The following is a 22,580-nucleotide window of genomic DNA, read 5'->3' as shown; positions in this document are numbered from 1 at the left end:
ATACGGTATGTGTGTCTAGGGTGGGGGATATAGACGGGGGTGTTGGGGGTCTGGTGTGCATACGTGCACTGAACTGGGTAAGGACAAGGAGCGAGGCCCAGCAGGCTGATAGAAGGACTGAATCTACTACACACGTGTATTGAAAACTTTTAACAAAAGGGCCCCTTTACCAGGTGGCTTCCAGCAGCAGAGGCAGAAGTTCCTAAAACCAACCTCCACAAACAGAGCATGTCACCTTGCAGCCCCTCTGGCCCAAAAGCTCAAGCCTCCCATTCCTTACCCCTCTGGGCCAGAGTCCTATAAACTGTACTCTCCAGGGGCCCCAAGTCCAGTCAGCTCGGAAGCCTGGATTTCCCATTCCACCCCACCCCCTCCACCCACGCAGCTGAGGTCACCCAGCCCAGCCTCTTTTGCAACTTTCCCAAGTCTGTGCGCAGAGGGAGAGGAGGAAAACTCGGAGGGAAGTAGCTGGCTAACAAAGTCTTTCAGGTTCCCAAAGCCGTTTAATTCTCTGGCTCAGCTGAGACCTTTGCTCCAAGAAGAGACCTCCAGACTCAGAGACAGCACCCACCTGCCCTCGGAGGCCAAGTGCTACAGCCTCATCTGTAAGTGCCCTGGAAACTTGTCTCTATCCATCTGTCTGTCCAGCAGCCCCCAGAGCTATTTGGGTGTTGAGGGGAGGAGTAGAGGTAGAGGGTACAAGGAGGAGGCCTAGAATCTGGCAGCTGCAGATTTAGATCCAGCCCAAAGACCCCCATCCTGGGGAAATGACTGGGCGTGGTGGCAAGAAAGGACTTCCCCACCCTCCCGGGGAACTGGGGCCCTGCTGGGGGATACGCAAGGGCCGGCATGCCTGGCAGCTGCCACAGCTGGCTGAGTCAGTAGAGGGTGGTGCTGTTGCTCCAAACCTGCAGGGCCTGCAGGGAACTGGAGCCCTCCAAGAGGACTGGGTCCTGTCACACCTAGAGTCCCCTTGCCACCTGGACAGGGTTCCTTCTGGCATGGAGCTGGGTGGGTCAGAGGATCTCATCAGGGAAAGCTGAGTTCCCAGAAATAGGAAATTATCTCTTCTTCTAAATCAGAAACATGCTTCCTGGCAAAGGGCTGCACTGCTAGGTGAGCCGATGAACAGAAACAGATCTGAGTCCAGCTTGCCACCAACCAGTCCTTGACCCAGGAATCCACCGGGGTATCACAGTGTTTTTTAAACTGCAAGTGCTGTATAATTGCTAGGCATTATGTATTCATAGAAATAGTTTCATGGGGCCTACCGATCAACCCCCCACCACAAAGGTCCTTATCAATATACTCAGACCTACATTATGCTGGTGCATAATAGGGACGCACTACATGTGCTCACTGAGTGGATGGCTGGGTGGCTTGGGGGGTGGATGGAGGACGGGTGAATGGAGGGGTGCTTATGGAAGCCTCTATATGCCCTATATCAGATGGGTACACCATCTACTTGGGGAGATAGGACCAATACATCCAGACAACTTAAAGGACAGAAATGCTGAGCTTCCTGAAACCAGGGCTATGGGTGCACTTCCCAGAGGGAACAGGTCTGGACCTGCTGGGATTTGGGTGTTTACGGCTGAGTTTCATTCCTGGGAGGCAGCAAAGCCTCGGGCTCCCTAGACAGCCTCTTTTCACAGACAGCAAATTTATACCATAGCAAATGGCAAGACTGGACATCTGGCCTCTGCAAATCCCTTCCCTTCTTCCAGACTTGACTCCATAATTTTTAGGTGGATATTTGCCATTTTCCGAGGTGTGGGATGGGAGGAGTGGTACTAAAGAGCAGGACAGGAAGCTGAGGAAGAGCACGTGCTGGGGGCGGAGACTGCCCCAGGTCCCTGGTCTCTTGGTCAACAGAGGACACCTCACCTAACACCTGAGGCAGGAGACTGCGCCTGGGTTCTGGCTGGGACCGGTGGAGGAGGGAGAGAAGGGCAGTGGGAAGGCAAGAATGGAGAAGGTTTAGAGTTCTTGAAGGACTCTTCCTGGACCCCAGGGCTCGGCAATCACTCAGTCGCTCTTGCTTCACAGGGATATAGCCATGCTGTAGCTTGGGCACGTGGGCAGGGCCTGGCTCAGGCTTGGAAGTGCTGCCAGGCAAGAGGGGGAGAAGGGCTGGTCACATTCGATGGGGAGTGAGTCCTCCCTGTGTGGACCTGGGCTGGCTACAGGCAAGTCCCACACTCCACGCCTGCTCCTTGCTGTTACTTAACAGGGAGGATGACTCAGCCTGGCCTCTGGGACAGTGTCCTGCTCTGGAGCATCTGAGTCAGCCATGTGGGCAGGAAGAAGCTTAAAAGGACAACTATGGCCAACAGCCTAGCCCAATGGCAGAGTAGAGAGGACACGGAAAGGGATCTCAGCCACTGTCTGAAGCCTGTGCTCCCAGGGAGAACCCTGGTGCCTACCCTGAGCCAGTGACAGTCACTCTCTTACAATGAGTCATTCCCCGTCACTCTCCTGTTGCTGCTGCTGATCCTGGACCACAGAACCAGGCTATTTTTAACTAGCAGCCTCAGCAAATGTCAGCCCTCGTGAAAGTGGCGTGGGGGAACCTGCAGCGGTGGTACATTTCGAAGGCACATGGGGGAGGGGCAGGGTGGTGGAGTGGGAGGGGAGCTCATAAGACAAGGCAAGTTACAAGCATGAGTAGAAAAAAAGACGCAAAAAAATAAAATAAAATAAAATCCAAAGGAAAGACCTCAACTCTACGAAGAGCTGGCACGTGGCAAAGGAATCAAGCCTTTTTTGTGTGGCCCCAGGAGACATCCAACCCTAGTGGAAGCTCCATGGGACAGGGCTGGCTCTGTGTTTTCATACATGTGGCTCAAGCACCAGCGGGAGATGGGATTCAATGACCTTTAAGGTCCTTGCTGTGGTGGGCAGGTGCCACCCGGTAGCTTGAAATCAGCCTTGGTGGGCAAATTTATACCGTAGCAAATGGCAAGACTGCACATCTGGCCTCTGCAAATCCCTCTCCTTCTTCCAGTTGTTAAACATTTATCTGGATCTTTCCCAACTTGAGAAGCCTGTTATAAGAATGTGTCACATGCCACCTTCAGAAGAAGCCACAGCCATGAGATGTCTCTGTCTCCTCTTGTTTACCCATGAGGGAACACACTCCCCAAGATTAAGCAACTCAGTCTAGGTCACAGATGTGCGGGGATGGGATGAGAGCTCTGACCCCCATACTCATGATCACTCCATGGTACCAGGCAGACTTTCTCCTGCCCCAGCCGTCAGAATGACTCATCCTTTTAGGAAGTCACTCTGAATTGACTTTGGGCTGCCATCAGTTCTTTTTAAAAGAGAGGTTACTTTACCTTATAGTTTTAACTACAGAAAAAAAAACCCAAAGGGAAGACCTCATAATAATGTATTATATGTTCAGAAATAATTTAGGCTTGTGGGACAAATTTTAAAACCAGACATACATGAAATATAAAATAAAATGATGGCTCTTAGTATCTAATCTACCTTTCTCCAGCCCTCTTATTAATCATGTGGTGTGTCTTTCCATACATTCCATGTTTACAGGATAAACATATGTGCAATGTTAAACATATAGTCACACATAAGTGTTGTTGTTTTTGTACAATTGCAATCAAACTACACCAAATGTTCAGTTTTTTCCCTACTAAAATAACCATGTGTATCTTTCCACTTTATCACTTCTTTTTAAAACTGCCTGGTATTCCAATTTGAATTTATGTGGAAAGGCTCTCTTTATGGACATTTAGATTATAATTCAGGGGCACCAAGGGCAAGGTGTATACTTCTCATTCTAGTTTTGCAGCTGGGCAGTAGACTCTCCCAGTCAAGGGCAAAGTCTGTGCTGTGGGACACACACCTGTAATCCCAGCAACTCAGGAGGCTGAATCAGGAGGACCAGGAGTTTGAGGCCAGCCTGGGCAACTTAGTGAGACTCTGTCTAAAGGAAGGGAAGGGGAGGGAAAAGAGGGAAGGGCAAGGAGTGGTATCTGGAACTAGACGTGGATTCAAATCCCGGGCTCCAGATCCAGACTCTGCTCTGTAGGCTTTATGTCTCCAGGCATGAGCTGCTTAAGTTCTATAAACGTCTGCTCCTTCAGTAAAGATGAAAAAGAGATGGTAAAACAGAGATGATAATAATAATGTCAATCTAACAGGCTGGTTTTGCAGCCGATAAAACTGCTAACAATTTCTTGAGCCCTTCATTTGTGCCACTAAAGGGATCATAATAACATATAATGTGTTCAATGTATTATAATGATGAATTCATTCATTTTACCCTCACACAATATGCATATTGCTTATTTGCATATTCTTAAAGCTCTCAGCTGTCAGTAACCGTTAGCCTGTAGTATGAGACATACTCGGGCAACGTGCATGACTCTTACAGTGTCCCCTCGGCCTCAGCATGATGAGCTTGCATCCCAGTGGTAGGTCCTATTCTGCAGTCTCAGTTCCCTTTCTGCCCTCTGTGCTTCTTTGACATTTTGGCTCCCTCTGTCTCCTCTTGTTCTCCTGGGGCTTTGTGGAGGTCACCAAACCTGAGCTCAGTGCTCTGGATTCCTGTGCACACAGATTCCATGGGCTTGAACTCAGAGGATCCGAAGGCAACAGAGTGTTAAAAACTCCTCCTCTGGCCTTTGACCGGAACATGAACTCATCTGTTTACTACCTTGGGGCCTTGGATGAGTGACAAGGCCTCACTTCTTGGAGTGAGGACCTCCTGCATCTGTGGAGCTCCTCAGAGAGCCCTCTGCAAGTGCTCAGCCACTGCCACTTCTTTCACCCCTTCTTCCTTCCTCCCTTTTGTTCTGACTCCCTTTCCTAAGGCATCGCATTGGTGTTCCAAGCTGAGTTGGCATGCTGTCCCCTTCCAAAGTGGCCATGGATGCTTACAGATCCGTGCCTTTTAGGAGCTTCTGAGTCACTGTCTCCCTTGGCTGGTTTCCCTTGTGGGCAGTGACACCATTGCAAAATGCCAGCCAGGGTTCATTCCTTTCCCCTACAGGTCAGAAGGATAGGAAATATTTACTGAATGAATGAATGAATAAGTGTGGCCTACGCACGGCCCATCTTGCTTCCTCTCCAGGCTTCCTCCCTCTCCCTGAAGCAACTCAGCGCTGTCTCCATTCAACCTTTCCAGGGTTTGGCCTACTTCATCATCCCCTCCCCAGGAAACAGTGCCTCCAACCACATGCCTCATTTCTTCAGGGCCTGGTTCGATTGAGTTTCTACCATACTTTCCATGTGTCTCTCGGGGACTGTTCACTTTCTCCTGTGTCCCTTGGCCCTGTGCCTTCTAACCTAGCGTCTCCCTGCAGAGGTGTCCTGCGTGCTTCATCTTGTGCTGCTCCCAGGGTCTAGACTTTGTTAAATGTTCTCATCACAAGAAAACGGCAGAGCCTGTGTTCGTTAGTTGGAGTTAGCCATTTCATAATGCGTTCATGTTGCCTTTCAAAACAATAAGTTGAGAGGTGGGGGCATAGCTCAGGAGTAGAGCACTCGCCTAGCATTTGCAAGACCCCAGCTCCAATCCTCAGCACTTCAACATAAAGGAAAAAAAAAAAAAGGATGTTTTACTAATTCAACTTTAATATCAGTTCATACTATTTGGAGTGATGTTATATGTACAACTTAGTTAGCATCCTCTGTTTTCTTTTTAGAACCTAGGACATACGCATTTACCATAAGATGCTCAAAACTCCATTTTAATGACAGCTTATTAGTTCATGGTGTGCTGTGATTTAACTACTTCTTTATCGTTAAATGTGTAGAACACCATGGAGAACATTCTTGAACTAGGGTCTCTGCTCACGTTTCTGGCTACTTCCTTGGAACAGATTCCTAGAAGTGGAGGTCTGGGACGTTTTTAAGGCTTTCAATGCTTGTTGCCAAGTAGCTTTCCAGTAACATCTACCAACCTCACCCCCCACCAGCTGCAGTAGAGAAGAGTCTTTTGATTCTGCAATTGTAGCCTCACCTCGGGCTTGGGAAGGGATGGTCTTCCATTCAAAGCCTCTGAGCAGTGCTGACAATGGACCCCTTGTCCTGCCCACCCCATCTCCTCTTCCCACAGTGCCCTCCATCGCTGGCTCTAGGCTTGACTGTCTGTGAGGCCTCTGTTCACCCCTGTCCTGCCTTCTTGGCACTCTAAGCTGCCTCTCGGAGCAGGGTTGCCTTCCTCCTTCCAGGGTGAGTGATTTGTCTCTCCTGAGGGTTCACAGCCCCTCCAGCCTTGTAGGGAGGCCCCCAGGGAAATGAGGAAAGAAGTGTAAGGGTTCCTAACTCATATGCCTCTTTCAGAGAACAGCCCTGCCTCCATCCTAGGCCCAGTGCAGAGATCTGCACATTGAAAAGAGGAGAGGAAAGCAGAGACCAGCCTCTTTGTCAGTGGTCTCAGGAGACACTGGCCAGCATGCAGATGACCTCTGACCTCTTTCCTACAGGTTCTGAAGCCACTTCATGAATCCTCGGAAGAAGGTGGACTTGAAGCTCATCATTGTCGGAGCACTTGGGTAAGCCAAGCTGAGCTCGGGGTCTGGGATTCTGGAAGCAGCATTGCCAGGGCAGTGGGGCCTCTGTGATGTGCTCCCACCCACGCCCAGGGTCCCTGGAGGTGGGTGACAGAGAAGTGCACCCACCTCAAGGAAGGAAGCTGAGTTAGGAGAAAAAGCTGGCAGTAAATGATGGGTTTGGTCCCAGCACTATAGTAACCAGCTTCGAGGATCTGGCAAGACATTCAGCAATTGCCCTCCCACCACCTGCCACACCCAGAAAGGACCTGCCTGTTGCTATGGGGATTTTCAGCTCTCTCCAGATCTCTCTGCTTCCTTTGTTTGGTTTCTACTTCTAGAAACCATTCCCCAGTCTCTTGCTCCTCCAAGTGTGGTCCCTGAACCACAGATGATAGAAATCCAGAATCTCAGGGAGAGATAGCAACATCAGGGGATGGTACATCTCTAAGAATGGCATTGGGCAGGTGTGTGTGTGTTTGTAGGTGTGCGCTCACATGTGTTGGGCTTTTCCTCAGAGTGGGAAAGACCTCCCTCCTTCACCAATATGTCCACAAGACATTTTATGAGGAATACCAGACCACACTGGGGGCCAGCATCCTCTCCAAGATCATCATGCTGGATGACACAACTTTGAAGCTGCAGGTGAGCAATTAATTCTCTCTTTCCCTCTTCAATGTGTATACACCTGAAAATCACCAACACTCCCTGCACATCCAGGTGTAGCCAAGTGAGCTCAGAGTTAGAGTGGCCTGGAGCAGAGACAGCTAACTTCAACCCATGGGACAGATCTGGTCTCTTCACGGGCACACAGCCACATACATTTGTTTACTTACTGTCTTTTCTACCTCAATGACAGTGAGTAATTGCAACAGAGAGAGTGTGGCCTGCAGAGCCTAAAATACTTACTGTCTGGCTCTTTGTAGACAAAGGAAAAAAAAGATGCTGGTGCCTAATCTAGAAGGAAGAGGACTAATTCAATTCTTAGGAGACCTTATGCCTTTCTTCTAAATTTCCCTGGAAAAATTGGTGGTGGCTTTGGGCCAGTCGCTCCTAAAGTCCATGTTTCTAAGTCCAATGCCTGCCCTGATGACCCACAGGCAAAATGAGAGGTCAGATGTGAAAATTCTCCCAGGAGTTAAATGTTTTTGCAAAGGTGTTGTAGTGTGCGAGGGCGAGAAGCTCAGGTCACCTGTGTGTGAAAGGCCCCTACACACCTGAACGTAAACTGGGGCTTTCCTCTCTGCCCAGAAAAGGAAGGTTTGGCATGAGGTAACCTGACTGTACCTCCCTCCAGCCACTCACCACAGCCTCATGGGGTGGCTGCTCTTCCCTTCTAGATCTGGGATACAGGCGGTCAGGAGCGGTTCCGCTCCATGGTGTCCACCTTCTACAAAGGCTCTGATGGCTGTATCCTGGCTTTTGATGTCACCGACCTGGAGTCCTTTGAAGCCCTGGATATCTGGCGGGGTGACGTTCTGGCCAAGATTATCCCTATGGAGCAGTCCTACCCCATGGTGGTGCTGGGGAACAAAATTGACCTGGAAGACAGGAAGGTATTGTACATTCATTCATTCAACAAATTTTATATCAGCACCCAACGTGTCCCACACATGCAGAGCTGAATCAGGCGCAGTCCCTATTTCAAGAATTCCATAGTTTAGTAGTGAATACAGCCCCTTTAAAAAACAGTTATTGATGGTAAATGCAATTATAGAGATACACCTTGGAGAAATGGAGAGGCCAAAGAAGGGGCATCTGTCCAAGTCCAGAATAGAGGACAGGCTTCTTAGAAGATGTGGGTTCCAGGATGAAGACACAGCATGGTGTGAATTGAGAACTGCAGGTGATCCTGTCTAGATACAGGGAATCAAGGGCTGAAGACCTCAGATGTAATGGGAGTCTCAGTGGAAATAGAATTAACCTGTAGAACAGCATTTCTGCCATGGTCAAGTAGGGGGTCTGCAGTTACAAATTCTTGGATCTGAAAGTTTTCGGGAAAATAAACCACTTTTTAATCATCATAGGAACATTCAGCATCATGATTAACCACTTGACAGCTGGACTGCTTCATGATCACAGTGGCCCTGAGAGTAGGTATTGACCATCATGGGGCCATTGAGTGGAGAGCTCTTTTAATCCTTGCCTGCTCATGAAAAAAGAATAAAAGTAGCCTTAATTTGTTAAAAATGCTCTGCACCAATCCAAGTCCCAATGACACCCGAAAGACCTGTTTGAGCTGGGCTCAGTGGTGCACACTTGTAATCCTAGCAACTCGGGAGGCTGAGACAGGAGGATCGTGAGTTCAAAGCCAGCCTCAGCAACTTAGCGAGTCCCTAAGCAACTTAGTAAGACTCTGTCTCTAAATAAAATATAAAAAGGGCTGGGGATGTGGCTCAGTGGTTAAGTGCCCCTGAATTCCATCCCCAATACCCCCACCCTCCCCCCTCCAAAAAAAAAAAGCTGTTGGAAATAAGTTTTCTTGGTGTTTCAAATAGAGAAAGGTAGTGAGGAAGTGAATCATCGTGTTGGAACTGTTTTCACAATGGCTCAGAGAGAAAAGTGATAGGAGGTCAGAGGCATCACTTGGCACGATGAAGTATGTTGATGGATGGAAGGAGGCAGGAGAAGGTGCTTCTTCCAACGGAGCCGCCACACGTACGGGGGAGTCTCTGGTGCCAGAGGCAGGCATGTTGGGTTTGGACGTGGAGAACAGCCCCAGGCAGCTGGGGAGGACAAGCAGGCTGTGGAAGACATAAGAATGAAAGCTCTAAAGGGAAGTCCATATTGGGAACACTAGCGAGAAGGCGTCAGCTCTGTGTCACTTCACGTTGGAAACCCAGTGTCAGTTCTCTCATCACAAATATCCAGTCTCTGACTAACAAAGCCCTAAGTTCATGCAGAGGCAAAATGCTCCCTTTCTTTGTCCCCACTGGGACAGCTGCAGAGGAGAGTCTCATTGCCAACCTTATGCCTCAACACCCCACCCCCTTAGCTGAGATCACAGGTGTCGGACCCTGTGTGGTCGGGAGAGCAGGGCAGGTCTTATCTGACGGGTACTGTCACCAGAGGGTTCTGTGTTCTCTTTGGGCCTCGTGATGGTGACAAGCTTTCTTCTGTGGGTCACTCCTTTGGGTCCTTGAGAAGCCTTCTCCAGGAATACTTCACTGTCCCTTCTCAACTCCTGACTTTCAGCCATCTCCCAAGCCACTGGAGTCACCTCCTCCCTCAAACAGTCCTCTTGATAGCTCCAACCGGGCTGTCCCTTTGTAGAGCCACACCTCAAGGCACAGGGTGACTCCGGCTCCATTGCGGGGACTTTGTTTTCCCTCCACCCCAGTCATCTTCTATCTCAGATCCAGTCCACTATGTCCACCAAACTCCAGGGTCTGTGTTGGTGACGGTCCACAAAGCCATCATTTGACTCCAGGTGGAGCCTTATCTGTTCCCCCTTTTGTGGGAGGCAGGGGTAGTTGCACACACAACACAACTTTCTCCAAAAGAAACCTTTCTAATCCTCCTCTTCAATGTCCGTTCCATGAGCCTTCGTGTCAATGAAGAGACCCTTGGTTATGAGCTTTTGGAAATGTGTGTGTTCCCCGGGGTGGTCTGCCTCCCAACTCACTTCATGTCTGATGTCTATCAAGCAGTCATGCCACCCCACAAACATCCATTTTAACATTTTGTTTCATATGTTTGTGAGTCTTAAGGTTCAAGGTCCAGGGAGTTCAAGGCTGAGAATCTGACTTTTTCTCAGTGAAGTAAGAGGTGCCACCTTTTGATGAGAGGAAGGAAACCAAGTAAGAGCCTTAGGAAATCATAGAGCTTGAACAGTTGCCCCTAAAAGAAATGAGAGGAGGAGCCCATCAAGGATAAGGACAAGAACAGATGTGAGTGCTGGCCAAGCAGGAGACCGTGAACTTGAAGTGGAATCACTGGTGTGTTCTTTCTCAACAGCCCTGCCTGGGGTAAATGCCAGGAAGAAGGGACCTGAGACTGAGGCTTCTCCAAGCAAGAGCAGTCAAAGGGTAGAGATGACAGGGCTCTGAGGAGCCACGAGGGAAAGGAGAGGGACAAGGGGAGGGTTGAGGGCTGGGGGCCAGAGGCTGGAGACCAGGACAGCGGAGAGGGCACACAGGAGTTGAAAGGAGACTATGGTCATGGAAGAATGAGAGGCCAAAAAGCTTTGATATTTACAGAGGCCTCGGGTCTGGTTCTGGGAAGAAGAGGCTGAAGTGGAGAGATTGCTGGGGAGAAGGAATCCAAGGTAACCGTGCACTCGGGGTAGAACAAGCTGCAGCAGATCTCACGAGTTCAGTGAACGAGGGGTACCTGGCAGGAGAGGAAGCCAGGTGCAGATCACAGGGGAGAGGGTTGAGCTTGCAGAAAGAGGAAGAAGAAAGGATTGAAAGAAGCCATGAGGCACCAGGCAAGCCAGTCCCCTCTTCAGCATCCATGGTCAAGAGCGCTATGGGTCTAGCATCATTGGAGACAGCAAGAGGGGGAGCAGCAGCCCCCCCCAAAAACCCAGGCCAGCCAAGACAGGGAGGCAAAGTGAGGGTGCTGGAGTCCAGAGTCCACCAGCTGGGCCAGGGGAAGGGTCTGGACGGAGGTGTGTAGCAGACACTGGAGGAGAGGAAGTGCTCATTGATAATGAAGTGACAATAGGGAAGTGGAGAGGAGGAAGTGGGTGGGGGAGAGCAGAGGGACTTTAACCCAGAGACCTAGGAGGGGAGGCTGGGAGCCCTGCCAGGGGCCTGCCAGTCCCTGGCCGGGTGTGAGGAAGTAGAGAGGACCAGCTGAAAGGGAGATACCTGGGAGGCACATGGTGGCTTAGAGCTTGGCTAGCCACACTCCATGCCCATCCCCGGCCCCTACCAGCTTCTTCCTCTGTGGAGTAGAGGCCAGAACATGAATTCCCTGAGGCTATTTGAGAATTAAAGAAAGTTCTGTGATTATTATCCTCCTTATTATCTCTAAGGGGCAAGTTGGAAAACACAGTATCTTTTCCTACTTAATAAAAAGAAAATAACATTTAAAAATACGTTGCTAGCTTTGAGAAGATGAGAAAGTTCTAGAGCTAAGTGGTGGGAACAGTTGCCTGGCAACAGAAATGCCCTCGAATTATATGCTTAAAAATGGCTAAAATGTTAAATTACATATTATGTATATTTAACCACAATAAAAACATGCATATATATATATATATATATATATATATATATATATATATATGTTTTGCTTTACATGTAGCCAGAATGATCCTAAAGAAATTACTGACTTAACTTTTTAAAATTCCAACTACTTCTACAAAAAGCAATATTAAAAATATTTATATATATATTAATTTATTAGAATAGCTCTGCAAATATATATATACGCTGCAAGGAATTTATTAACAGGGATGTGAGTCCTTTGCTCTGCACTCAGGGAGGGAATTTCTGACTTACCATCAATCCATATAATCAAGATCATGTTTTCTAAAAATAGTCTTTTTTACTCTTAGTAGTAGTTTGATGGTTTACTAATTAATTTTAGACCTGCTAATTTTAGCATTTATGCTCTCCATCATTTTAAGTGCATAAGAGTTGGAAAAGTATCATAAATACATGATGCAGACTGGACTAATTTTTTCCAACATTTGTCCTCCAATGAATGAGCAAAAACCTAACAGAGAAAGAAAATTGTTAAGCATCTGTTGTCCACCACAATGAAAATTAATGGAAGTGGCTCTTCTAAAATTCTCCTGTGTCTTATGTCCCCAAGTACCATACTTGGAATTTATTTTCAAAGTTATAAATAATGTTATAAATAATATATACTTCATAAATAAAAGATAAGACAATCTTTAAAAATATGAAACTGAGGCTGAAATTGGCAGAGAAAACCAAAAAGCCCTGTCTGTGTGGCTTCCTTCCCAGGCCAGCTCTCTGAGGGCGGGGAGTCCTGGAGAGAGATTAAAAAAAATTACTTTGCAACATAATCTCCAGTGGTACATTGAAGTTTGTATTCAATCACTCCTCAAAAACAGAGAAAGAGCAGGGGAAAATGAGATAACATGTCTGTCCTGGCTGGGCTACCACTGCCAGCATGCCTTCCCTGCTGTGTCACTGGGAGACCTTGGGCACCCATCTTGAGCTTTTGCTTTTAATGCCATGAAAGATAAAGAATCCCACTGCCTCCTGGAGAAACAGTCACCTTACTTTCATTTCATTTCAACTTCACAATAGCTCCTGATTTCCCACCCTGTGCCCAGTTAAATGCTCAACTCCTGGGGGGGAGGGGGGCTGGGCAGGGGGCAGGACTGAAAGAAGGAAGGAACTGTAAGAAGTTGAAGTCCAGACTTTGCCTTCAAATGCTTTATAAGTTACAAAGTCCTTTGAGCGCCTAAAATGTAATCAAAGTTCAGTGTATTGATTTTTTTCTCTTTTGTGGTGGGAGTTGGGATATATTGGGGATTGAACTCAGAGGCATTCGACCACTGAGCCACATCCCCAGCCCTATTTTGTATTTTATTTAGAGACAGGGTCTCCCTGAGTTGCTTACTGCCTCACTTTTGCTGAGGCTGGCTTTGAACTCACAATCCTCCTGTCTCAGCCTCCCTAGTTGCTAAGATTACAGGTGTGCACCATGGTACTCAGCTAGTGTGCTGATTTCTAATGACCATTTATTCTCATGCATGTCACTGATGAGGATGATTCTAACCAGCAGCTCAGTCAGCCTTGATTCTTCCTCCAGATAGTTGAGGGTTTTCCCTGAGCTTGGTCACCACTTGGTTTCTTGATCCTTGAGCATCTATGCCCCAGAGGACAGAACATTCCTCTTCCCAAAGGCTCGGAGATCAGAGGCCATGACTACGGCCTGGAGATTGCCCCTGCTCTGCTCAAGTTAACAGTACGTGGGGGACTGACAGGCAGCACCCAAAGAACAGACTGCTTCACCGGTCTCAGTCATCACCCTTCAGTCTCGGGTCACAAGCCTCACAGTGCCAAGGCCATGCGGGGGACAACGGAAGCATTATAAAAGAAAAACATGAGCCACTAGACCTACTGCCACTCCTGGGTCTAGGGGAGCAAGGACCAAGAGACAGTGGACATCATGGCGTTCCCAGAATCTGCAGGACTGAAGGAGGCAATTGGATCTCTTCCTGCCTGCACCGCGTTCAAGAGAACGGTCCTTTCTCCCCAAGAAAGAGATCTTGGATCCCTTAAATGAATTGAAGTAACAGTTATATATCACTAGGCACAGCGAGCACTCCAAAATGTATTCATCTCCCCCCCCCCCAAATAACCAATGAATCACCAAACTCAGTGGTACCGGTTGTCTTTGGAAGTAATCCAAAGTGCCGCCAGAACATTTTCCCCTCCAACACCCCCAGACTCTAATCAGCCATTGCATTTGGGAGATGTCTTTCCTATGTCCCAGGCCAAGCACTAAAAGGGTCCTGACCCTGAGCTCAAGGAATCCACAGTCCAGTGGGAGCAACAGAAAAGGAGAAGCAGGATTCATAGGCAGTGTCCTGCAGAAGCCAGCTCAGGTGCCAGGAGAATGCTTTGCTGGGATTGCATCCAAGCTGTGCCTTCTCAGCTGTGTGATGTGGGGCATGTCTCTGGGCCTCTCTGAGCCTCATTGTACTTGTCTATAAAGTAGAGTAATAATAACCATTCCATAGTGAGAGTGAGTGCATCAGCTGAGTTAAAATATGATAAAGTACTTAACACGGTGCCTGGCCCAGAGCTTTTTAAGTGTTCCCAAACTCTACCCTGGAGAAAAAGGGCCAGGAGGGAGCCGAGTTCCTGCCCAGCAACAGGTCTCCTGAGTAGCAGTCTGTTCAGCTGCAGGGGGGTTGGGGAGAGGAAGTCCTCCCTCCCTGCCCTTCCTGGCTTGTGTCTGTTATGGCCATCTCCCCTCGTAGGACTAAACAAGGAGTCAATGACAGGAAGAAGCTCCTGGTTTAGATGTTAGGAAGCAGCATATGAATGGACTCCAATTCTGCCAGGCCTGTGTTCAAATCCTGCTCAGATACATAGATTCTGAGCAAAGCTTTTCATTCCTAAGGTCTATTTTCTCATCTGTAAAATGGAACTAATAAGAACTATCTCAACTAGATCTCTGTTGAGATGTGTAGGTATAGGCATGTGGAAGGTTCTTGACAAATAAGAGTGATGGTGGTAATATGGTATGACAAGGCTGGGGACGTAACCATGGTGGGAATAGGCGCCATGTGATGGAGATGGGGAAATGACTCTCTCAGTCCGTTTTCTGTTGCTATAGCAGAATGCCCGAGACTAAGTAATTTATGAAGAAGAGAGGTTTATATTAGCTCATGGCAGTGGCAGTGGCAATGATACAGGAATGGTGACCATTTTTCTTCCTTGCCTAGGTGCCCCAGGAGGTAGTCCAAGGCTGGTGTAAAGAGAAGGACATTCCCTACTTTGAAGTCAGTGCCAAAAATGACATCAATGTGGTGCAAGCCTTCGAGGTGCTGGCTAGCCGGGCTCTGTCGCGGGTGAGTGAGGGGCATGATGGTGGCACTGGCTAGGACTGCCCCTAGGCTCAGCAATCCCAGGGGCTTCCAGGAGAAAAGAGTATATTGGTCCAGGTGGGGATGTGCGTGTGACAGCGTGCTCATCATCTTGGTGAATTATCCACTAAGTGGCCTCAACAGTTCAGGGACCACAAATTTTAGAGGCATAAAATGCAACAGAATATGCCATCAGCGGCCTCAGAGTCTGGTTATCAAGATTCTTTGCAGTGAATATGAAAATTCCAGTCCTGTGCCTTACCCCTGAAGATTCTAATTTTAGTAAGCGTTTGAGAAGTGTTTATCCAGACTAATCCTCATGGGGGGGACAGGAGCTCCATGGAGACAGGCATTTATCCAAGCAGAATACCCAGCCTGCAGAGCTGCTGACATCCTCCAATCCAAAGATGACCAGACCCAGACCCCGCGGTGCCATGGCTGCACAAGCATGCATTGAGTGTGGGATACATGCTAGGCACCACAGAAGCAATTGCAGTTCAGCCCTGGCTCAGTGGGAAGGGCACACCACAACCCCCGCTTGAGACAGGGAGCCAGAGAGAGGAGGGGAGATCTTGAAAGGCTGCCTAGAAGCGGGAGCAGGATTTTAATGCTGCTTTGATGTGTGGGGGCTTATCTTTTTTGGATGAGCCTGACACCTTTAATCAGTTGGACCTCTTAAAAGAAGGGAGAGGATAATCCCAGCAATGAGAGGAATGGAGGGAATGAGCAAATGCGGGTGGGGGATTGGAGGCTTTCCCTGAGTGGAAGCATCTGCCATCATCCTGTCGTTGTAGGTGACCCCACGGGCTTGCCTGGCCCGGAGCTACCTACTGTCCAGGAGTGAGGCGCTCTGGCCGCTGGGGGCTGTGCACCGTGGAGAGGGGCCGCAGCGACCTCTAGCGGCTGCCCAGGGAGAAGGCGCGAGCTTGCCACCCTCACAGCGCTGCGCGGATCTGGGGTTTTGCCCGCCCCCCCCACTCCCCCAGGGCTTGGCTTGTGCTCCCATTCCCAACCTTGCTCTCTCTGGTTAGAGGGAAGCAGCGGGTGTCCACCTCGTCGTGCACGGTCAAAACGTGTGACTTTAGTACACAGTCGGGACAGCTGGCTCCTACCATGCAGGTGTACCTGTCCCCACCATTCCCAGGAACACTAACTCTTCCCTTCTACCATGACCTGGGATAAATACCCCACAATCGCTCCAGTTATTACCAAACGCTAAGTCACAAGGAAGCTTCCATCAGCACACGGCCAGGGTCCCTGTGTGGTTAGCATCTGTCCTTTTAGAGGAGAGAGTGTCCTTTATTCTTGAAATGATGTCTTTCCTATTGAATTAGGGTTCAATTATGTCCTTCCTACTGTGCCACGGGTTATGACGTGGTGCCATTAGTAGATGGGAGCTTGTCCGCTTGTTCCTTTTAACATCTTTCCTTGGCAAAAGAATAAGTCAGCAATTCCATGTCAGTCCCCCACAATTATGCAGGAAATTGACTGAGCAGAAGTCTGGGAGTGACAAGCGTGGTGACTGCGTCAGACTGACCTAGATTTGAGTCCTTCCTGAGGGCCTGCGGGTGGACCCCCCAGAGCAGGACATATGACTTGTCTGACCCTCAGTTTCTTCATCTATAAAATAAAATTAATTTCATTCCATAACCATTTCTTGGGCTGTCAGGCCAGGGCTGGAGATAAAAACCTCAGTGCACTACTTGGGGTCAGGAGAGCAAGACATTCACAAAGTGAATGGAGTCCCCGCTGCAGGAGATCGTGATTAAGGACAGAGGTTGATTCAAGTAGCTGGTGGCCAGGGTGAAGGAGGATGCCTGCTTGGGGAGGTGGCAAGTGAGCAGGGTTTTGACAGGCAACTCACAGTTTGCCAGTGGACATGATAAGCCACTGGGGGTGTGAGCAGGAGGAGAAGAATGGCAGAGAGAGAGGGCAGGTCCCCGGCCCAGGCATGAACTTGGGGCCGAGTGAGGCGCCAACTGAGTGGAGTTTGCAAGGGAGGGAATTATGTCACTGAAGGATGCAGGTGTAGGGACACATGCTGATTGACGAAGGTTGACAGTACCAGATCACAGAGGCCTCGTAAGCCCCACCAGGAGCACAGACTTCATGCCAAAGATCCATGATTTCTGGTCAGTGCTGCTAACTGTTCAGGGCCCTTAGGGGCCACCCAGTTCCTCGAAGCCCAACAGGGCACATCTTTCTGCAGTGTCTGTGCTACTCAGAAATTTGCAAGAGAAACATTTTCACATTCAGACAGACATACCAGGGCATAGAAAGTAATTTTGCATGGGCATTTAGGGTGAAATAGAAGTTTGCAACATATATTGAGGTCAGAGGGCTTTTTTTTTTCAGGAGTAGATACTGGGGATTGAATCCAGAGGTACTTAACCACTGAGACCTATCCCCAGTCCTTTTCATTTTTTATAGTACAGAGTCTCACTAAGTTGCTTAGGGCCTCACTAAGTTGCTGAGCCTGGCCTCAAACTTGTGATCCTCCTGCCTGAGCCTCCAGAGCTGTGGGAATTACAGGTGTGAGTCACTGTATCACTGTTCCTGGCAAAGAGTTTTCCAGGTCAGGTCCTACAAGGTCTTTGCCCTTCCTCCCAGGGAGATTGTGGGCTCCTTCACACCAGCTGGGGGAAGGTTTGGGAAGGAGAGGTGCTGATTCGATAAGGGGAGTGGGAAGAACCAGGCTCTGATGTAGGACATCAGGCTTGAAATCCCAGCTCTAGACCTGCTCACAGAGTATCCTTGAGCAAGTCATGCAGTAGCTCTAAGCCACCACTCCCTGACCTTTACAGTGTTAATATATCTTTCTCATGGTGGTTGTGAGGGTTAAATAAAATAACAGCTATTTTAAAATAGGAGCTATGCCTGAGGGTTTTCAGCAGAGGAGCTTCATGCTGCAGAGAAGGTGGGCCCTGGAGGTGACAAAGAGGCCACTGCAATAGTCCAGGCAGGAGAGGACAGAGATGGTAAGAAGGGAGTGGACTGAAGAGACTTTTAAGGTAGAACCGTCAGGAGCTAATGATGGTCTATCTTAGGGTTAGGGTTAGGGTTAGGGTTAGGGTTAGGGTTTAGGGTTAGGGTTAGGGTTAGGTTAGGGTTTAGGGTTAGGGTTTAGGGTTAGGATTAGGGTTAGGGTTAGGGTTTAGGGTTAGGGTTAGGGTTAGAGTTAGGGTTAGGGTTAGGGTTAGGGTTAGAGTTAGGGTTAGGGTTTAGGGTTAGGGTTAGGGTTTAGTGTTAGGGTTAGGGTTTAGGGTTAGGGTTAGGGTTTAGGGTTAGGATTAGCATTTAGGGTTAGAGTTAGGGTTAGGGTTAGGGTTAGGGTTAGAGTTAGGGTTAGGGTTTAGGGTTAGGGTTAGGGTTTAGTGTTAGGGTTAGGGTTTAGGGTTAGGGTTAGGGTTTAGGGTTAGGATTAGCATTTAGGGTTAGAGTTAGGGTTTTGGTTTAGGGTTAGGGTTAAGTTTAGGGTTTAGGGTTAGGGTTAGGGTTAGGATTAGCCCTAGGGTTAGGGTTTAGGGTTAGAGTTAGGGTTAGGGTTAGGATTAGGATCAGGGTTAGAAATGTAAATGGAGGCATCATGGACTAGCAATGCCATTAGTCTAGACAGGAAGCAGAGGAGAAAGCAAGGCTCCAGGAGAGCACGAGATAAGGAGGTATCTTTGAGAACATTGCCTTGGAGGGTCCTTGAGACACAAGGTGGAGACATCTAAGTTTTGTGGGGAGTTCTAGACTAGAAAGAGCAATGTGCAAGCCATCTATAGAGGGCCCGAAGTAGGTGCTCCGTTAACATTTTTGCCAAGGACAAAAGTAGGTAGGTGACTTTATTATTCCCACTTGGCCATATTCCAGGATCTGGGTATTTGTTATTCCAAAATATGATGAAGAGTCCTTTCATAATTAAAGAAGACACACCTATCTGCTTGCTGGATTTGAGATGATGGTTTTCTCTTAGAAGGTCAGCAAGAGTGTCCACCTGGGGCTCTCAGGCCCAGTGTCAGGGGCAGGAGATGAAGCGTGCAGGCCCAGTTCTGTTTGTGGAAAGGAGCAGTCACCATGTCACCATATCTGGTGGGGGGGAAGGGCTGGCTAGCTGCTGCTCCATGAAACCACGGCATCTTTATGAGGTGCTTGGGATGCAGGACCTAAAGGCAAGGCCACTGCGGTGACCAGGCTGAGGGGGTGAGGACACGCTCTCCTCTGATGCACACGTCAGAGTACCCCTGTGTCCTAATGGAGTTTAATTAGATGGACAAGTTGCCCGAGGCCCTGGACCTGGAGAACAGAATTACAGGGGAAAAACCGGCTCCAGGCTCAAGAGGTTTTGCAGGGATCTGAGGAACGAGTTGATGCCATTATCAAAGGAAAATCAGACAAAGGGCCTTTCCTGGGCCCTTGTAGGGACAGGGGAGTCTGCAGAGCAGGCAGGGAAGCGAGGAGCCGAGCAGAGGCACTGAGTCTGTTTGGGGGACTCCCTGGACTTGGGGAGGACAACCAGCAGGAAGAGGGTGGGAGGTGGCCCCTGACGGATGGTGGGGAGAAGGTCAGGGTGTTGGGATATTTGCAGGGAGAAGTCTCCAGAGAAGAGGAGTGAGCTGTCATCATCTCTGCTTGAGCCCAAACGTCCCCTCATTTGTCCCTTCTGGAGAATGGGAAGTTATAGGACCTGGCTGGGCTCCTAACCCAGCCACTGAACTACTCTGGACTTGGGAAGGGGCAGAGGAGCAGGCAGGAAGGGGCTTGGTGGGAAGGCAGTGGCTTCCCCCCTGGGCCTCAGTTTCCCCACAGTAACATGGAGAGGAAAGAAAATGCCGGCCCTCCGTGAGCCACATGACGCAGGGCAGTGGTGGTCTTTGCCTCTCAGGCCAAAAATGCTAACTCCTCTCTTCCTTCCCCAGTATCGAGAAATCCTAGAGAATCACCTCACAGACTCCATCAAACTCGTGCCAGGCCAGGCAAAGAGCAGATGCTGCTGACATCCAGGCCCCCGCTGTGGACACCCAGGGGACAGAGCCTGCCCTGGGCCCACTCATCCCGGCTGGATCCCCCCCACGGTCCCGCTGCCAACCCACGCTCAGCCCAGGAGGCAAAGGCTCGGCTCTCAGAGCCCTCGACCATGCTGGCTCCAGAATCCTAGCAGCCATTGCCTGGGGCAGACTGTAGTGAGGACAGGGTTGCACCCCCAGGGCCCCAGATGAAGCCCAGAATGTCACAAGCAACTCCTGGCCCTGGAGGAGTCACAGTTTCCTCAATGGCTCCAGCTTTCTTTCTGCCTGCTCTTTCCACAATCCTGCTCCAGAACTCATCTCTGCAGATAGGCCACTGTTCCTAGCGTCCTGTGGACTGGTCTCCTTGCTCCTTCCTGCCTCACACCCCCAAAGCCACAAGACCATGATGCAGCTCGGCCTCCCTCAGTAACCAGGCCAAGGAGAGAGGGTGTGGAGCCCACGTGCAGGGCCTGCCTCCATTCCCAGAAGATGCTCAGCAGCCCTGAGGCTCCCCTTGGAGTAGAGGACTGAGGGAGCACAGGAAAGCTGCCAGGGACTCTCTTCATTCCCCTCTGCTGGGTGCTCAGGACAACTCACAGAAATCTCTCCAGCCTCAGTTTATTCATCTGTCCAATGGGGTGATAGGCAGGTGCCTGCCCATGTCAAGGTGTGATTTTTAAGGACCAGAAGCTGCACCTACATCTCAGTGGCTATTGTTGATATGCGTTTACTACTCCTTCAAAAAATATTGTTTAGCATCTACTATGTTAATTGCCCTGGGGTCTGGACAAGAGCTCTGATCTCCCAGAACTGACAGCTGGGGGGGGGGGAGGCAATGATAAGAACTTATACAGGTGTTCCCAAAAAGCAGGTAAGTGCCAAGAACAAAGTGAAACAAGGCAACAGAACATGGACAGGGCTGTGATGAGGTGCGATTCTAGACAAAGTGGTTCAGGAGGACTTCCCTGAGGAGGTGACATTTGGCCTGTGAGCTAGAGAAAGAGATGCAGCTGCCACTAAAGAAGTGTGTTCCATGGGAGCGAACAGCAAGGGAGAGACCCTGAGGCAAGGACCAGATTGCTGTATTCAATGAACAGTGAAAGGACATTCATTTACCTGAAGATTCAAAGCTGCTGTCCCAAAGGCCAACCTGACCCCTGGCAGAGGGTGCCTTGCTGCTCTGCTGACTGGCCACCAGAGGGCAGCAGTACTCCTCCGTTTCCAAGCTCAGCAGAAGGTGGATGTTCCTGGGACACTTGAGGAGCTGGTGTTCTGGCCAAGTTCAATGTTCAAAGTTTGCTCCCACGTTCTAGGCATTATCACCCAGATTCGTGAGGCAAAAGAATTCAAACTTCTTAAACACAGTAAGAAATGGGCAAAAACTGCAGTATACTTGATTCAGGCAGGAAATCAGAATCAGAGACCAATACTCCAATGAGATGCCTGGGGAGCTCCCGGATCCTCTGTCCCTGCAGAAGCTTATCTGTGGCTTCAGACAGCACAGATAAGACAGCCCAGCCTGAAAGAAGTGAACAAGATGACCTCTCAGGATCTCCGATGGCCAAGTTCATGTCCACCACAGACGTCTCCTTGTCTCTATAGAAGTCTCCTGAGTTCCAAGCAAAGCTGCAGATATTAGCTCATGACTGCAGGTGTCATCTGCCTCTAGAGATTTACCTAGAGGGAGGGGAGTTGGGGTGATCAGCAAGGGTTTGGGGAGCCCCTCCCCTCCACCTAACTCTGAAATATGACCTGGCTCAATACTTGGGTCCAACACAGGAGAAAAGCAGCACACCTCTATCTGTCCTCCAGAAGTCCCAGAAAGGGACAACATGCCCTCATGGGATGACATTTTGCACACACTGGCTCTCCTGGGAGTCAGTCACACTGTGGATTTGATGTGTCACGTGTGGGTAGCATCAGCTGTGTACCACAGTGGACATACAGACCATTTGTACACAACAACTAATAAATGTTTTCCGTGTTTTTAATCCTGTGTGGGACAGTAGTCGCCCTTTGTCTACGGTTTCACTTTATGCAGTTTCAGTTACCCACAGTTAATGGTGGACCAAAAATATTAAATAGAAAATTCCAGAAAGAAACTATTTATAACTTTTAAGTCCTGTGCCATTCCGTGTAGTGTGACGAAATCTTATGCCATCCTGCCCAGATGTGAACCATCCCTTTGTCCAGTGTTTCCACACTGTATACACTACCCACCCGTTCATCACTTGGTAGTCATGTTTATTATCAGATTGACTATCATAGTACCAAGTGCTAGTGTTCATGGAACCCTTATGTGCTTCTAACACCAATGTCATCATGCCCATGTCACTAAACTCACTTCATCTCATCTCACTGTATCATCTCACATCAGGACGAGATGAGGGTGAGGACAGCATAACAAGATATTTTGAAATATACATTCACACAACTTTTATTATAATATATCATTATAATTGTTTTATTTTAGTATCAGTTGTTGTAAATCTCCTACTGTGCCTAACTTATAAACTAAACTTTTCATAGGTATGAATGTAG

General features: G+C 49.0%; 1 protein-coding gene across 2 annotated transcripts; it reads left to right on the top strand.

The window, feature by feature from the left end:
- Window positions 1–407: 407 nt before the first annotated feature.
- Window positions 408–22,030, top strand: Rab7b (RAB7B, member RAS oncogene family). 2 transcript variants are annotated; one of them, XM_046452279.2, is made up of 7 exons: window positions 408–605; window positions 6,086–6,201; window positions 6,456–6,524; window positions 7,040–7,166; window positions 7,862–8,077; window positions 14,905–15,030; window positions 19,950–22,030. In XM_046452279.2, exons 3-7 carry the CDS (start codon window positions 6,472–6,474, stop codon window positions 20,025–20,027), a joined length of 600 nt encoding a protein of 199 aa, XP_046308235.1. In that variant the 5' UTR covers window positions 408–605; window positions 6,086–6,201; window positions 6,456–6,471; the 3' UTR covers window positions 20,028–22,030. The 2 variants fall into 2 exon arrangements, with proteins under 2 accessions (XP_046308235.1, XP_046308234.1); XM_046452278.2 differs by lacking the exon at window positions 6,086–6,201 and having other exon boundaries at window positions 409–605.
- Window positions 22,031–22,580: the final 550 nt, after the last annotated feature.

This window comes from Marmota monax, unplaced genomic scaffold (assembly GCF_021218885.2).
Source record: "Marmota monax isolate L192 unplaced genomic scaffold, Marmota_monax_Labrador192_F-V1.1 WCK01_AAM20220418_F8-fsc00105, whole genome shotgun sequence".
NCBI classification, from domain to species: Eukaryota; Metazoa; Chordata; class Mammalia; order Rodentia; family Sciuridae; genus Marmota; species Marmota monax.
This window is presented reverse-complemented; position numbering and strand designations above follow the sequence as displayed.

Excerpts from the sequence above, each read along its gene's own strand:
- Rab7b (XM_046452279.2), top strand. The coding sequence starts at position 6,472 with ATGAATCCTCGGAAGAAGGTGGACTTGAAGCTCATCATTGTCGGAGCA. Across the intron at positions 6,525-7,039 it reads ATCATTGTCGGAGCACTTGG|AGTGGGAAAGACCTCCCTCC; the intron begins GTAAGCCAAGCT and ends GCTTTTCCTCAG. Across the intron at positions 15,031-19,949 it reads CTAGCCGGGCTCTGTCGCGG|TATCGAGAAATCCTAGAGAA; the intron begins GTGAGTGAGGGG and ends TTCCTTCCCCAG.